Source organism: Protopterus annectens, chromosome 14.part0, assembly GCF_019279795.1.
Source record: "Protopterus annectens isolate FY-2018-M chromosome 14.part0, PAN1.0, whole genome shotgun sequence".
Taxonomy (NCBI): Eukaryota; Metazoa; Chordata; order Ceratodontiformes; family Protopteridae; genus Protopterus; species Protopterus annectens.
This window is the reverse complement of record NC_056748.1, coordinates 128,172,587-128,190,504: the sequence shown is the minus strand read 5'-3', so window position 1 is coordinate 128,190,504 and position 17,918 is coordinate 128,172,587. Positions and strand designations below refer to the sequence as shown.

Below are 17,918 nucleotides of genomic sequence, written 5' to 3'. Positions count from 1 at the left end.
TAGGACATATGACAATGTGGACACTTACAACCATGATGATAGATCAAATTTTCATCAGGGCTGGAAACACAAAAAGCACATAGATTGGAAAAGGGAAGGAAAATGGAAGAAAAATTCTTCACATCAAGTGGACGGAACACACAGGAACAATCCAGTGAACATGGAAGAAGGGAGGTATTGGTAGAAGAGTACAATCACACCTTGTAACAATCAAGATGTTCATACAGATCAGGGTATCACCATAGAAGGTATCATTTTTAGTTACAACAACTTTAATATATACAACTACACACGTCTTTCATTAGAAAAAGCACATTTTGATTTGCTCTCTAAAGGAATGAAATATATTCCCACTGCATGTTTTAGATTAGTGTATTGCTTAAGTGAATTTAAACTATTTATAAGAAAATGTCAATAGTAGATCCAAACAGGAGTCACCACACGGAAAAGTCAAATAAAAACGTTCTTTATTTCTCCATAAAACCACACAAGCGCTTTCACGTAGATGTACTACGCTTCATCAGGTGTAAATAATAAAACCAAATGAACTGTTTTTATACATAGCTTTTCAGCGGGAAAATCTGAAAGCCAGATTTCAATTAATTACTAATTAGAACAATTGATGTTATAATTAAAACGGCAATGACCCAGGTTTAAAAAGATGGTAGATATTGTTGCTCAAAACTCATTTAACTACAAAATCTCTGATAATCCTTAAATATAGTACATCAAATAAATATCAAACAGCTAAAACACACTAAAAAACATTACAACACTAAACCATTTTTATTTAAACATATTAAAACAGATAATACTGACTTGCGATTTGCCAATCGCATATTCATAATATAGCAAATCTCCTTGTATGCATAAACTAACGTTATAACATCCAAATAGTCAAGATGTCAGCTGATGTTATACAAAAAATATAACATAAAATACAAAACACATAATGCCACATTCAAATCCATAAGACATTAGGAGAACAAGCGGAGACACCGCTTAACGCTAAGTCAACTCCGATATTGTCATAAACTCAAGACGATTTAAAGAAATACACCATTCTAAACAATAATGCTGAGAGAATGTTATCAAAATCTCCCAGCAGGTGATAAACAAAAAATACACATACACAAGCAACAAACGGAGCTCAGACATTCAAAGTCAGGTCTCATCCAGCACTATCGCTGGTCCACAATAATCCGAACGGCCAATGAGCCCTTTCAACTAATGATAAACAAAAATGATTATTAAAATCTCCACAAAAACAAAAGCAAAAACACCAACAAAAAATGTGTAGGAGCAGACGCTCAATACTACATGAAGTGTCGCTCACATATTTTAACAATTATTAAAAGTTACAAGAATATACTAAAAAACCAAAAATATTAGTATTCATTTCAACTAATGGATTAAACCAACTGTGTATTCACATGGTATCATCCAAACATCTATTGCTGTTACATGTACCTCTATAATAAAGCGTACATATAGAAATATATTACAAATGAGCTGTTATCATGTTCAGATTTGTCAAAAGGAAATGTAAATACTATTAAACTGCTAAAGATGTCAAAAATCAGCACAAGCTACCAAGACAAATGGGTAATTAATGTTAAGTGCCAAACAGGCACCAGTTCCATCCTATGTTAGTATGAATAACAACTGGAAATAAAAATAAAAATAAAACACTGTGTTAGTGCAATCAGTTCATGACGAAATCTAATAAAACATACACAAAACGACAAGTCCATTAAAGCCAAAAATCCAGTAGGAAATTTGGCGTCAAAAAACTTAAACAACTAACTATATCAATATAGCTCTCAAAATAAATCTGACAAATACTAATAAAAACAAGCATTTTAAAGATAAAAATAATATAATATCTAATTAGATCAACTTCTAAGTATCAAATTAATATATCAAACCTATTATACATATCAAATGTTCAATATTTTTTCTGATTATCTAAGATGGGTTTTACAGATACTGATTGATTGATACCTGGGGTTATATGGGCCTTTAAAGTGAAAATCCAATTCAGTTCTCTAATGGCCAACTGGTTATTATTATCTCCTGCTCTAGGATTGTGGGGCAAAATTTCCAATACTTTAAAACCAAAAGTATATGTTTAGCAAGGGCACTGTGAATCTTTCTCTCTTCCTGATATCATAACAGTGATTGTACATCCTGTCAGTATAAGCGCCCGATCATTGTACTGAACTTCCAGCGTAAGTGCACTTTCGATTAAGTGCACTTTCGCTGCAGTGTATGCGTTCCATGCTATTTCCGAAGTAGTGAACCTTCGATCTACTGTATGGAATCCATATATATATATATATATATATATATATATATATATATATATATATATATATATATATAACTGGAACAGGGTGCCAGGAACTTTAACGAGATGGGCTAATTGTATTCATCTAGTGGTGTTCAGATAGATTTCATCACTAAGGAGTTCCTGTGTGCAAAGCCGCCTGGTACATGAGATGTTCATTACCATGCGGCTTGTATAGGACAACTTGTTATGCCTTCTCCATTCCAAGCAGTATCACTATCACAGAGGCCATGCTATCTGTGAAAGCACCATTCACACAGGATAGGAAATATGGACAGCAGCTACATCAGTGTAGATCTCTCAAGTGACCCCTCCAGCAGTCAGGCCTTGTGGTCAAACTCTGCTCACTAATGACACAAATGAGTTACTAGCCGTGGTTCTGGATGGTACTTGTCTCATTTCTTGGCGGCATTTAGGTTTTGTTAACCACATTTCTGTTCAACATTTCTTACAATGCTGCTTGTACATAAATAGTTGTGTCATGCTTATTACCCACCTATATGTGCACACCAAGTCCCCATGGGATAAGCCCAAACTTAAGATAGTTTTAAACTGTTTTTCTATGATATTCTCTGGTAACTACGGCTCACTAACATTCTTACCCTGTTGCTTGATTTCATTAAGTATCTGCAATATGGTTTCATTTGTATTTATTTATTTATGTTATCTGTCTTAGGAGGGCAAGTGCTATACAAAAGATGACTTTGCAATTTAAAAATTCTTCCTTAGTAGACCTGACAATAAATATAAACAATATTTCATGATTTTTTACATATATTTCTATAGTAATTATAATGTTATTTCTGTACACCACAAAAGGCCATATACTGAATAAGTAGGGACAGTAGAAAAACTTAGTTACAAGATATTTAAGAAAAAAAATCCATGTTATATGAAAAATGCATTCCTTTAGCAGAAGTCAAGAGTATGACTGAAGGGCTATACTGACTATACTGGTGAGCCATATAAAATGTCTGCATATTAAACTTGTACTACTTATGTCATTCTTTGGTAGTTACATAACATTGTATGCTTACATGCTTTCAAATCCAGCCATGAAGTCCAAGTATTTTATGTTCCCTAAATTGTCAATTGGTAGCCTTTGTAACAAACATTCAAATTCTTCATCTGTCATCTTTAGACATCTGAAAGAAAACAGAAAAAAAAACATTCAAGCAACAAATAAGATTCAAAGATTCAAAATAAACTTTATTGTTATTTAGGAAACACAAATGCTACCTAAACAAAAGTTCAAGTGTCAGCTCTTTTACAGGAAAAAAAAAAAACAAAAAAAATACATAATATGTATTAAATGTATTAATTCTAAAATTGTTCCTATGGGGTTACGATTTTTTAAGTACCCTGTGGGGGTTGATATTTCTGATAACATCAAATGTGAATTTAATCAACTGTTTGATCAATTTGGTTTCCAGTATATGCACTTATTAATTAAGTTTAATGATGAAAAATTGTGTAAATGTATGAAAGAAGTAGAACGGTTGAATGAAATGATTCTTAATGATTTATTATTCCCACAGTGGGAGAAATTGTATGTAAAACAATTTGAGATAGCTGATCATAAAACCCAGAAGATCTATAATAAAAAATGTAAAAAGATCAAAAGAGATATTGAACAGTATAACAAGGGTCATGCCTACCAGTGGGGAGAAAGTAAATACACAGTAAATGATGTTAAGGATATTTATAGTAACAGCAGTAGGACATATGAGAATGTGGACACTTACAACCATGATGATAGATCAAATTTTCATCAGGGTTGGAAACACAAAAAGCACATAGATTGGAAAATGGAAGAAACATTCTTCACATCAAGTGGACGGAACACACAGGAACAATCCAGTGAACAGGGGAGAAGGGAGGTATTGGTAGAAGAGTACAATCACACCTTGTAACAATCAAGACGTTCATACAGATCAGGGTATCACCATAGACGGTATCATTTTTAGTTACAACAACTTTAATATATACAACTACACACGTCTTTCATTAGAAAAAGCACATTTTGATTTGCTCTCTAAAGGAATGAAATATATTCCCACTACATGTTTTAGATTAGTGGATTGCTTAAGTGAATTTAAACTATTTATCAGAAAACTTAATTTAGCTATCCTGTTTAAGGATACTAAAGTAGATACTGAACAAAGGACAAGTGGTATAAGTATACTTAGGAAGAAAAGCTGTTATGTTCCTCCCATGCATCCAAATGTGTTGGTTTATGATAGACTGGTAACTAAACAAATTTACCAGCTGCAGAACAAGATATTGGGTAAAAAATCTAGAAGTAATTTAACTACGGATGAGATCAAAATCTTGAAAGACCTGACAGAAGATAAAAGTATTTGGGTAATGAAACCAGATAAAGGAGGGGGTGTATTAATATACGATAGTTTGGAATACACCTCCAAAATGATCTTACATCTATCAGGCAACCATGAGATTGTCTCTATTAATGAAATCAACATTGCGCATAGACGCATAGATTTGCATGTGGAGGAATTTCTTATTGATAGAAGGATTACAGAAGATACCTACAACTTTTTGAAAGTAGAATATCCCATATTGGCAACTTTAGTGGGTATACCCAAGATACATAAGAATGTTAGCAATCCACCATTTCATCCTATAATTTCGGGCAGTAAATCTAAGACTTTCCCATTGGAAATTGCTGTGGACACTATGCTAAAACATATGTATGGGAAGATTACACATATGGTTAAAGACTCATGGGAGTTTTTAAGGAATAATCCTGTTGATACCTGGAAGGAAGGACTTATATACGTCACTATTGATGTTGTACATTTGTTTTCATGTATTCCCAAGGAGGAAGCTATGGAAGCCTTCATTAATAGTATCAGGAAATATAGTGACTTCGAATGGGATAAGGTCTGCTTGATTCTTGAACTGATGTCTTTAGTCCTTGATCACAACTACATATTATATAAAGGTGAACATTTCAGACAAAACAAGGGAGTGGCTATGGGGGCAGCTTGTGCCCCCATATTTGCCAATTTGGTTATGCTAGATTGGGAAGAGACAGTAGTGTTCAAAAGTGACTACTACAAGTATGTTAGATACTATTCACGGTTCCTAGATGATATATACATCTTGTGGGAAGGCAATCAGGCAGTCTTGAACAATTTCTTGGACTATTTAAATCAAAGTAGTGAATTTCTCAAGTTCACTTCTACCAGTAGCAAAGAAGGTATAGCCTATTTGGATACATTCATATCCAATGGCGATAAATGCTTTAAGTCCAGAATACATAGAAAAAGCACATTTACAAACAGATATCTGGAATATACTAGTAACCATCCCAGAAAATTATTATACAATATATATATAAAGGACAGTGCATTATTGCCATTAGGATGACTTTGGAATACAAAGAGATGGTGGAGGAACTGGATTTTATCACTGAATTATTCAAAGAAAGGGGGTACAGCAGAAATATGATGAAAGAGGTGAAAAATTATGTTATTAAGGAATGGGGACAAAAATATACCCCATTATTAGGAGCAAATAGTAAGGGGAGGGCTACTAACATGATGGAAAGGTCTGATTTTAATCACACAGATATTAAAGGGGTCTATAATAGAGCTTGTGTATTAGAGTATGGTCTACACACTAACAAAATAAAGGATATCTTAATAAACAAGTGGAATGTTATGATGGTGGACCAAGACATGGCAGACATATTGGGTCCTAAGCCCACATTTGTATACAAAATGGGCTGTAATATCAAGATGTATTTGGAAAGAGGAACAATGGGTAAAGGAATTGACAGTGCTAAGAAGAACACAACAAAATGTGGTAGTTGCAGTCAGTGTTAGGCTATAAATGAGGAGGAAGGAATTGTTTTGAGTAATCTTAATAGAACTAGACTAAGATTCAAACACGGTAACTGTAACTCCAAATTTGTCATTTATTTGGCAAAATGTGGAGTATGCCCGGGATACTATATAGGGAAGACTGAAAGGAATTTGAAAAAACGCATTTATTCACACCTATATAGTATCAGGAGGAAGGATGTGAATAACGCTCTTTACAGACATGTAGAGAAGCATGGGGTAGAGCATTCTTTCAAGTTTGCCATTTTGTTAAATGCTGCCCTTGATCCTAGAGGAGGCAACATTAAGGCTATTTTGGCTTACAAGGAATTATGTTGTTGCATCTTTCGGCTTTTCCCGGTTAGGGGTCTCCACAGCGGAACTCCGGTCCGCTAATGATTGGCAGTAGATTTTTACGTACTGACTTGCCAGGCCTGATGCACAACCTTCAACAAAGGTATGCCCATTCACGCATGTCTCCACACAGAAGACGCTTCAGCTGAGAATCGAACAGGACAACGTCTTACTGTGAGGTGGCAAAGCTACCGCAGCACCACCACCGCAGTCTTACAAGGAATTATGGTGGCAGCTATTCACTGATGCCTCGACTCCTCCAGGGCTCAATGATTATCTAACCATCAAACCATTATTATCTATTAAATAAATTCAACAATACATTTTATATTATTGAATTCAGACAAGGTTAAGCTTATGACATACACTGATGTCATCGCTAAACCATTTTTCGTATATAATATACGAAGATTTCCAAGTAGGTTCGATGGTCATAGTAGTTTTTAATCATTTTTAATTATTTTTTAAAATAAGTATGCAGACTTGTAGGAGATTTATGTGTTGTTTTTTATGAGTATAATTAGAATGTGTTAGTAAACAATGTATATGAATGTAGTGATGGCTGTCACGTCTTATTAAAGGGTGGCACACATCCTACTGTACATTTTTTACTTTTCATTTTTTGATGTTATATTAATAATCAATTTTATAATAATGATTACAATAACAGGACGTTTGGTTGTAAATATGTGTTTCAAGTGACATTATCTGAAATATACAAAGTATTTTAAGTATAGAATCTTTTGTGTGCTTTGTCACTTTAAATACATACTGATTTGGTGCCAAATAGAGTATTTAAACTGTATTCACTTTTTATATTTGTTCTGATGAAGCTCACAGTTGTGTGAGTGAAAGCGCTTAACTCATAAGAAATATTAAAAGAAGATTTTTTAACCATTCAAGTGGTTGGTGTGGTTGTACACATTATTTACACTATCCCAAGTGGTTTGGATAGTGTTTGTGGGCAGCAAGTGTTTTTGGAGTCCGTGGAGTCAACATTCTTCACTTTCAGTTTTCTTTTGGTATTTTGTTGACGGAACGCTTCACTGCTTCAGGAGTTACTATACACAGAGGTGAGATTGGGTGATATTGCACATAAGGAAACGATTGGAATTGCACTTGAATGCGACTATATTCATTTTAGTTTGCAATAATAAATAGAATTACTGCATGAAAAAAAAAGGAAGTGAATGAAGGCATAATTATCTATTATAGTTTTGATACGTCCAGATTTACACCTATATTAATGAGTCTTACTGCAGCTGGATAAAAAACGGTTCATGAATCTGGAGGTCCTGCAGCAGATACTCTGTAACCTTATACCAGATGCAAGTTTAGTGAAGGCACCACATATCATCTGCATTAAATCATAGATAAGACTTCTAAGATTCTTTTGTAGGAGTTTATTTATTTATTTATTTATTTATGTATTCATTCATTCATTCATTCATTTACTTACTGACATTTGTTTACTGGGAAAGTCTGACTGGGTCAATCAGTATCCATTTTCATTGGAAGCCCAGGGAGAAAAGCTTCAATTACAATAATAAAGTGAATAGTAGTTGTAAAAATTACAATCATTACATTAATAATTGCAAAAATTCTCGCTATCAAAGTTTTAGATTCCAGGCATATAAAAAACTTAAAACAGAAATAGAGCACATTTCTTGAGTCGTAAAAATTTGAGTTAAATAGAAATTTAACCAAAACCTGGAGCAATCAAATATTTAAGATAAGCAAGTAAAACTCCTGTAACTTTCTTGAAAATAAAAATAAAAATTATAATTAGAAGAAGTTCAAGTAAGAACAGGTGACACAAATATACTTCCAAAAAGTTAGATAAGTTTGAGTGAAAGGAATAGAAGGTGGACGATGAAGAATAGTGAGTGACACCTCACCCAGGAGTGGAACGGGAAGTTATTTTGCTGCATCAAATTTAGCTTGATATCAGTTCAAGCAAACATGAAATAGTTTCTGTAATCATATGCTCTGTTTCTTCATCTGTAGACTACTAAGACAGATATTCTAATAAACGATGTAGGCAAAGCATCATAATAACATCACAGTTTGATTTTCTTTTGAAATAACAAAACTTAAGCCAGGAGTCTCTATAGCAAACAACACAGAAAAACATTAAAGATGAACATATTACTGTACTGACGTCTCACAGGACTGATACTTATGAAGATTCTAGTGTGATCACATTGTGTTTAATGCTGTCTACCAGCTGTATAAATATAATCACAGATTTTTTCCCCAGAAAACACAAGAATAAGCTCAGTGACACTAACTCAAGTACATAATAAATAAAAAATACAGATCAAAATTATCACTTAGCAATGCACATGCAGGGACTTCACCACATTTTGTAGTATTCTTTCTGCAAAATGGGAACTGGAGAGTGTATTTCACTTGTCGAAAGATCCCACACCTTAGCCTTTCTGGAAAGACATATGTACCACAGAACTGTAAATGAGACTTCATTCATAAGTCATTCCTCTGACTCAGGAAGAGACGTGTATTGTGTCTAAGCATGGAACAATACGTCAGCTCTTTGAGCTCACAGAGATACTGGAGGGGTCACGGGATTATGCCAGTACTGTCTGCATATATCTTGTAGCCTTGGAGAAGGCATATAACCATGTCTCCCGGAATGGCACATGGTAAGTCCTACAACAGTACATGGTCTCAGATGGTCCCAGCAAGAGGAGGATTATGGTGAGATAGCAGAAGGAGTTGAGACTAAGAATAAAGGTGGAGTTGAAACTGACAGAGTGTATGAGGGATTAGGAGGTAATGTTTAGTTAGGCAGGGTACGAAGGGATAAGACAGTGTACATGAACTAAGTCATGGTAAAGGGGCCTGCTTTGAAGAGAAAGGCCATGTTGAAAATATATGAAATTAAGAAGAATAAAAAGAAAGAAAGAACCCCCAATGTGTGGGTAACTTTCATGCCTAAATACATTTATATTTTTACTGGTAGCATTACACTTTGGTGAACCACACTACAGGATACACTGCTCAAAACAGAGATGCATTCCTCAGATATATTTCCATTAGTATTAAAAAATGTAAATAGGGCCCCAAACCATTAAAGCATGCACACACACACACACACACACACACACACACACACACACACACACACACACACACACACACACACACACACACACACTCACACACACACACACACACACACACACACACACACACACACACACACACACACACATAGACTCACACACACACACACACACACACACACACACACACACACACACACACACACACACACACACACACACACACACACACACACATGCTCACACACACACACACACACACACACACACACACACACACACACACGCATGCATGCGCACACACACACACACACACACACACACACACACACACACACACACACACACACACACACACACACACACACACACACACACACACACACACACACACACACACACCGCACAGTTATGGACAATATGGAGGTGTGAACGAATGAATAGGGTGAAGTTAAATCAACGCAGACGGGGTTACTTACAGGACAGAGGAGGACAGTGAAGAAGCAGAAGGAGAAGATGAAAATGAAGGGCATGGAAAACCACATATGTGAACTTCATCAGAGTTAAAGGTCAAAGTGAGGATATGGAGCAATGAAAGGAGGCATAACAGAAGTCAAGGTGGAATTAGGGAAAATGAGAAAAAAATGAGTCTGAGATTAAACTGGCACACAGAGGAACAGGATGGTGGATGGAAGAGAAATAGATATTAAATTATTGCTATAGAAAAATGAAAGACAAGATGTAGAAAACATGTGTGGTAAGTTGTGTGTACAAGTGGGGGAATAAGACACATCTTGCAAAGGTTTTAAGAGAAGATATATACACCTGCAGAGTCTGGGGTTGGAGGATGATCACCTGTAGGTAGATTCAGGGGTTGGGGTATGGTTAGGAGAAACCCTTGCTGAGGCAGTGGTGACAGCTATAGACACTTAAAAGGGAGAGGCAGTATGCCTAGTCGATATGCAGGAGATTTTGATGAAAGGGATGGGACTGCAAGTTAAGGGTAGTTTAGTTACAGTGTCTAACGGTGCTTTGTAGTAGGATGATTTATTTGAGCCAATGCGTGAAAGGTAGGTGTTGGCATTATTTGAAGTGAAAGGAAACAAAGAAGACCCAACCAACTACAGGCTGACATAACAGTTTAATGTTAAAAATGAGATATATACCAAAGTTACAATGGCTAGGTTGTAGAGGTTACTGCCCACACTAATAAGGAATGGAAGAACAGCTCAGGTAAAGGGATCGACATCAGCAGATCATTGAAAAATGCAAAATTTTGGGGAGGGGACAGAGATGGAGAAAGGTAAAGCAGGGTTTGTACTTATAGATATCTAAAAAAGTTTTGATCACGTCAGTTATAAATTTATGTTTGATGTATTGGAGCAGGTAAACAGGAAGGGATGATAGTAGAAACCATAAGACAGAATAATGTTTGATTGGGGTCTATCAGAGGAACTATGTCTACAGTGGAGAAAAATGCATGGGGTGTACTTTGTCACTGGACATCTTGCTGTTGTTTCTGGAATGTCTGATGCAAAGATTTAAGAGACAAATTGAAAGAAGGAAGAAGAAGGAATAATAGGAACAAGGAATACAGATGTGCTGATGTCAGTAAAATATTCAGATGTGAACAGACATTTGCCAGAACTGTTGAAGATATTCAAAGATTTTGGAAATGGAGGTGAAAAAAATATTTAGGACTCATGTTGTACCCAATAGTGGACAAGACCATTAGAGAAAATGGGTAACTGTGAGGGGAATGAGAGGAAAGGCGTTAGGTGATTGGGGAAGAGTTGTACTTTGTTGTGCCTACAAATGGTCTACAGTGATAGGCATAATACCCCGGTAAACAAACTAAAATAAAATAAATAAATAAAAGAGAGAAAGTGGAAGTAGCAAGGACTATCATTCTGCCTCATGGTATACTAAGGAAATATATTCTTACTAATGCAGAATACAGAAATGAAGAAAGAGGAAGCAATCATTAAATAAAAAAGAAGCTACGCATTAAAATAGTAGATAAGGTCCAACTTGAAAAGGGAGCACAATTGTAAATAATATTATTGAATGTAAAAAGGGGAAAGGAGAAGAAGCTGAAACAAGAGTAAGGAAGATAGGAGGTGCAATGTTGTTGAATATAAGAGCATGGATATGGAGGGAATAAAAGAAGTTGAAAATTGTAAATGCCAGTTTTGTGTTGTTGAAAACATAGAATATAAACAGAGAAGAATAATAGATAATTCACATACTGGCACCATACATGCAGACTAGCCCCTTATGGAATGCAATAGAACTGTGAATTGATATGATGAATAAACCTTTATTTACTTAAAAAAGAAAGGAAGAAGGAGCGTGGATAGAAAATAAGAGGGTGGAAGGATGCTGGATTTTGGAAGATGTTTGACCATTATTATTCTGGTGTGATGGCTGATGGGGTATGAAAACGGTCAACCGGACTGGGTGTCATGGGAAGAAGGGAGGAAGAGGGTGGGGGACTTCAGAAGACCAAATCCAAATGTGATGGGAAAGTGAGCTGGTTAGGAGGTACAGCAGCAGGCAAGGGAAAGATGGGTAGGATATTTGCAAGGAAACTGAAACATAGTTGGGAGCCTTGTTTGTTTGGAACTGAGGTTGGAGGATGTTGGTAGAATCAGGAGGAGAGAGTCAAACTGCAGGTGGCTGCTGGGGGTGTGCGTAAGTTAATTGTAAGGAAATGGAAGGATATAAGATCATAGGTAAGAATTGATAAGCAAAGTATAGAAAGAGGGAGGGTGAAAAGTTCTAAGTGTACTAAGGGAGAGGTGGAGATTAAATATGATACTGGTGTAAGAGAAAGGGTGATTATACTAGTCTGAAAGATAGGAAAGGGAGAAAAGCTTCCTTCTAATGTTTTGTGTTAAAAACAGAAACACTATCTGGCAATGGCTGAGATGAAGGGAGAGTGTAAGGGGAAGATGATGCTGCGAAGGAGTGACACTTACATTGAATACCAAATCCCTTCCAAAAGAATGAACTGATAGGGTTAAGGAGGGCTGGGTAAATAACAGGAATAAACACAGAAAGAATGAGTAGAATGCAGAGGCGGCAAACATGGAATATACTTTTTTAAAGAATGCTTTACAAAATTTTGTTAAAGGTACATGTTATCTATTGAATGTATAAAGTTTATGAAATTCATAAAGTTCCTTGACAAATTATATTTTTATTGATTTTCATGCATTGTTGTTTTCTATTTATTTTTCTTCCTGGCAATGACTGTACTTACATAAGCTTTCTAGTCTGCTGTTTGGTATTACACACAGAATTTTGCAATTTTTTATTTATTTATTTATCTATTTTTGCAAATCAAAACAACAATCAAAAACACAGTGAAAGGAATGCAACAAATACCATAATTGACAACTATTTACAGTCTATGTCAAACTATTCAAAAACATACTGCAGGTAAGGTAATAAACTTAAAAGTTACCAACATGATGCTGCTAATAAGAAAATTGTACAACCCACAAAAAATGTTTGTGAAAAACAATAAAAATGATGAGGACAAAAACTTAAAGTGCATTACAATACACTTGATTCAATAGATTGTGGCACAGTGGTGCAATTGATAGTGTTTTCGCCTCACAGCAAGAGGTTCCTCAGTTCAATTCTTGGCCAGAGGTGATTTCTGTGTGGAGTCTGTATGTCCTCCATGTGTTTGCATGTGTTTCCTCCAGGTGCTCTGGTTTCTTCCACATTCCAAAGATATACAGTTGTTGGATTGGACACTCAAAATTTGTCATAGGTGTTAGTTTCTGTGCGCGTGTATAGTGTTGAAGTGCCACAGCAGGGCTAGCCACCCTGAGGTGTACACCTTGACTCTAGATGATTGTAACTCGTGAAATGTCCCCCTGACTCCATGTGCAAAAATGGGGAAAAGGGGCTGTGGATGGACGACTGGCTCAACAGATTCAAATTTAGGATTTATTGCAAGGAGATACAATACTCTTGGGTATACATCAATGGGGAATACAAGTACATCTTAGACAGTAAAGTTGAGAGATTTTAGTAGGGGGAGAGCCCCAACATACATGATATGGCATTATCCTGGGGTCTTAAGGGCTATACCAGAGGCAATTCATATACGCTCACTACACCAAGAGATCAAGAATGGAAGCACATAAAAACTGGAAGACAGTCAGGAATACAAAAATTTATGAGATTTGATGAGCTCAAAGCAAGATATGTGCTAAAAAAACAGACTAGTATATGGAAGGATTTAAGGAATAGGAAGAGAAATACAAAGACAGTCTCAAAGGGGGTTAAAATGAACGTCATGTAGTAAATGGATAAATTAAAGGAAGGCAAAAAAGGATCGATATAGCGATATTTATGGAAATGGAGAGCTAAGGGAATGCAATTAAGAGACAAAATTATCACTTTCAACAATTGGCTAAGCTTCTGGTGTCATTCAAAGGGGATCCAGTGTCTGTCAGCCTGGGATGATATGCTTGACAAGCCATGCTGCTTCACTAGAGATGGCTTGCACCTGTCACCCTTAGGCTTTCGAATACTGGACAAGGCTCTTGCCACCCCCATAGTGCCTTTTTTAGGCAAGGCTCAAAAGACAAACCCACTGCCGTAAATAGCACAAGTAACAAAAAACTGAGGGTAATGCTACTCAATGCCAGAAGTCTAAACCTCAAAATGCACGCACTCGAGGCACTCCTCAGTATGGAGAAAATCGATATATGTGCAGTAACAGAAACCTGGTTTAAGGCTCCAGAGAGCACCCCAGCACTACCAGGCTACAATTCATACCATACATTTCGGCCACAAAACCTGGACCGAAATACAAAAGGTGGGGGAGTATCCATATTCATCAAGGATATTCACACTTCCAGGTTTGTGGCACAGCACGATGCTTCAGAGATCATCCACGTGCAACTAACAACGGGCAAAACTGCAATTCAAATTATAGCTTGCTACAGATCACCCACCATGTCCCAGGACCCCAACTCTGCATTCCTGGAAACACTGGGAAATATAAAGGTCCTACCAAACACCCTGAAATTGGGTGATTTTAATTACCCAAACATTAACTGGGAGAACTACTCAAGTACAAACTCCCTTGCCCAACATTTCCTAGAATTTATAAACTCAAATTCCCTGGATCAACTGGTCAACACCCCCACCAGAGGTGACAACATAATGGAAATGATCATCACCAGCATGGGTGACCGGTGTTCCACACCGGAGGTCAACCCCTTGCTAGTTAGATCTGAACATAAACTAATCACTTTGGATATCCAAATTCCGCCACCACCCCTGGTCAAAGAAACCGCCATAAAAAACATTCCAAAAGCAAACTTCACGTTACTTAAGACCAAGGTGGGAAGTTTCAAAGCCCCCATGCTAAAAGATAACGCTGTCCAAGCTGCAAAATCCTTTACTAAAGCACTCTATGGGCACCTATAAGAATGCATGGATCGTGCTATCCCAAACAAAACCAAGACTCACTCCTCAAGAAAAGGAAACCAGTCTAGTGGATCCCTGCGATAAACAAGCTATACAATAGAAGGAGGAAACTAGTACAGAAAAGAGTAAAATCCCAAGAAGGGAAGACATCCCTGATCAGTATCAGCAAGAAACTACATTCCCTCATAAAATCATCCAAGGCTAGCTTCGAAAGAAAAATTGCCATGGACTCCAAAGATAACCACAAGGCATTCTTTAGCTATGTCAAGAATCTAAGTGGCAATTCTAAGATCTGCTCAGAGTTAGTGCAGAATGCCACAACATACACTGAACCGACTGATATAGCCAACATCCTGGCAGACAGGTTCAGTGCAAACTTCACCCCCCTCTCACACCCAAAAGGGCCCATAACTATACCAGAAGAATGTAGTGCCCCTGAAATCACAGACACTCAGGTTAAAATAGCCCTCTCCAAAGACAAAAACACAGCATCAATGGGACCAGACAGTGTCCCAGGCTGCGTCCTACATGAGCTCAAAGATTAACTAACCCCTCACCTAAACACACTGTTTAAACTCAGCCTCTCCACAGGCTACATGCCTACAGAGTGGCACACAGCAACATTTATTCCACTCCACAAAGGTGGAGCCACAACGGACCCCTGGAACTATCGCCATATAAGCCTGACTAGCTTGGTCTGCAAAGCTATGGAGTGCATCATCTCTGATCTCATTAACAGAGACATTGGGAACCTCCAAACACTGGACCCTACCCAGTTCGGCTTTGTTAAGGGCAGATCATGCTTCCTAAACCTGGTGGACTTCTTTGAGATAGTTACCAAGGCTATAGATGAGGGAAAGGTGGTCCACATAGCCTACCTAGACCTTGCAAAGGCCTTCGACACCATTCCCCACTTGGGTATTATAGACAAGCTTACTAGCCTGAAAATAACCCCTACATCATGAGATGGGTTACCATCTGGCTCACAGACAGAACCCACATGGTAAGAGTTGCGAGAGCTAGGTCTGACTCTATACTGGTTACAAGTGGCATTCCCCAGGGCTGAGTCCTAGGACCCCTCCTGTTCGGCATATACTTTGCAAAGGTACAGGCAAGCACAGGAGGACTATGGCTGACCAAGTTCGCAGACGACTACAAACTAGGGGCTATAATTGACTCTCCGGCTGACACAGACATCCTCCAAAAGGGTCTCACTGAGACAGATACCTGGTGTCAAAACCATGGCCTCAAGCTAAATGCCAAAAAGTGCATAGTCATCCCCTTTGGAAAAAACAAAGTACCCACAAACTACCACATAGGTGGTAGCCTCCTAAATACTGAAGACATAATAAGGTATCTGGGGACCCAAGTAGATAGTAACCTCTCCTTTGATAATCACATTGCCAAAGTGGTTAGAAAATCCTTCTATGTGGCCCACCTAATCACAAAAGGGTTTGCATCCAGATCGAAAGAGGTCAGTGGGCCCCTCTACTCATCACTCATCAGACCCATCATAGAGTACAATGCCCCATTTGGGATGTATCTTACAAGAGACCTGCAACAACTGTAAAGACCACAGAAGTACTTCACCAAGAGGATCACTGGCTTCAAGCAGATGCCCTATGCAGCTCAACTGAAGAAACTCCAGCTGTACTCGTTTGCATACCACCTACTCAGAGGTGATCTCTGCCTGACATACAAGGCCATGTCCAACCCAGAATTGATGGACATGCTCCATCTAAAAAAACATATCCCCTTGAGCCACATGCTCTAGGGATCTAAACCTTACCACAACAATAAATAGGACATGCTGGAGGGATAGATTCCTGTCCCAGAGACTTCCCATGCTCTGGAACAAGAGTCCAATCTACATTAGGCAGAGCTCCTTGCTAACCCTCTTCAGGAGAAACCTTGATGAGTGGATGGGAAACAGAAAGTTTACCCCAGGGATCACTTCAATGGCTCTGCTGGACAGAGGCACAGGGAAATAATCTAAGGGGTCTGCGAAAGCCGACACATTCCAACTAGGCTTATAAATGCCTTCAGGCAGATAGCCTAGTACCTACATATGAACCTATGAACCTATAAGTATTAACAAGGTATGGGCTGAGAGAGAGAGAATCAACGTAGTTATCAGAAGAAGAAGAAAGGGAGGAGGTTCATAGGTAAATACTAGGCTATCAGTCTACAGACTCTTGCAAGTGAATAAGCATATGTCAGTATTAAATCCTGTACTTTGTATTTGTGAGGTGAAGACATTAACCATTATACCAACTCTCACCTTGGTTACAGTAAATTAAGGAATACAGGATGAGTACTAAGCTGTTCACTAAAAGATGTGGTGCAAAGTGAGATGTTCGATTAGATGGCCTAAATATTATGATCAACAAATGCAGTTAATCTATAATCTGTAGCGCAGTCCTTTAAGTTTATATAATGATAAATCTAAGATTGAGGAGGGGGGACACTGGAAATGCGGAGATGATAGGGCAGGGTTACTAATATAGAACACCAAAACCATCTCCAGAAGTATAAAAACACAACTAAATAACCACAAATTTCTTGAGTGGTGAAAGAAATAAACTGACGATACAAACGTTTAGCAATATCATTCCCAAATTTGTTCACAGACCTTCTTCAGAAATATAATCTAAAAACATTAAAACACTTTAAATGATTTTAAAATTTGCAAATCAGGTCACTTCCTACCTGTTCCATCTAAGAACACACCTGATATTCAGGTTATCATTTAGGCCAGAAAATGCATCAGCATTAAGAAAAGTCTGTCATCTTAACTCTTTCACTTCTAGTAAGGAATTTACA

General features: G+C 37.4%; 1 protein-coding gene across 1 annotated transcript in view; it reads right to left on the bottom strand.

The window, feature by feature from the left end:
- Positions 1-3,383: 3,383 nt before the first annotated feature.
- Positions 3,384-17,918, bottom strand: part of LOC122788631 (EF-hand calcium-binding domain-containing protein 6-like) — a 516,700-nt gene continuing 502,165 nt past the window's right edge. The window contains exon 12 of the mRNA XM_044055530.1: positions 3,384-3,495. Within this exon, the coding sequence (XP_043911465.1) occupies positions 3,384-3,495 (112 nt within the window). The remainder of the gene's footprint in view (positions 3,496-17,918) is intronic.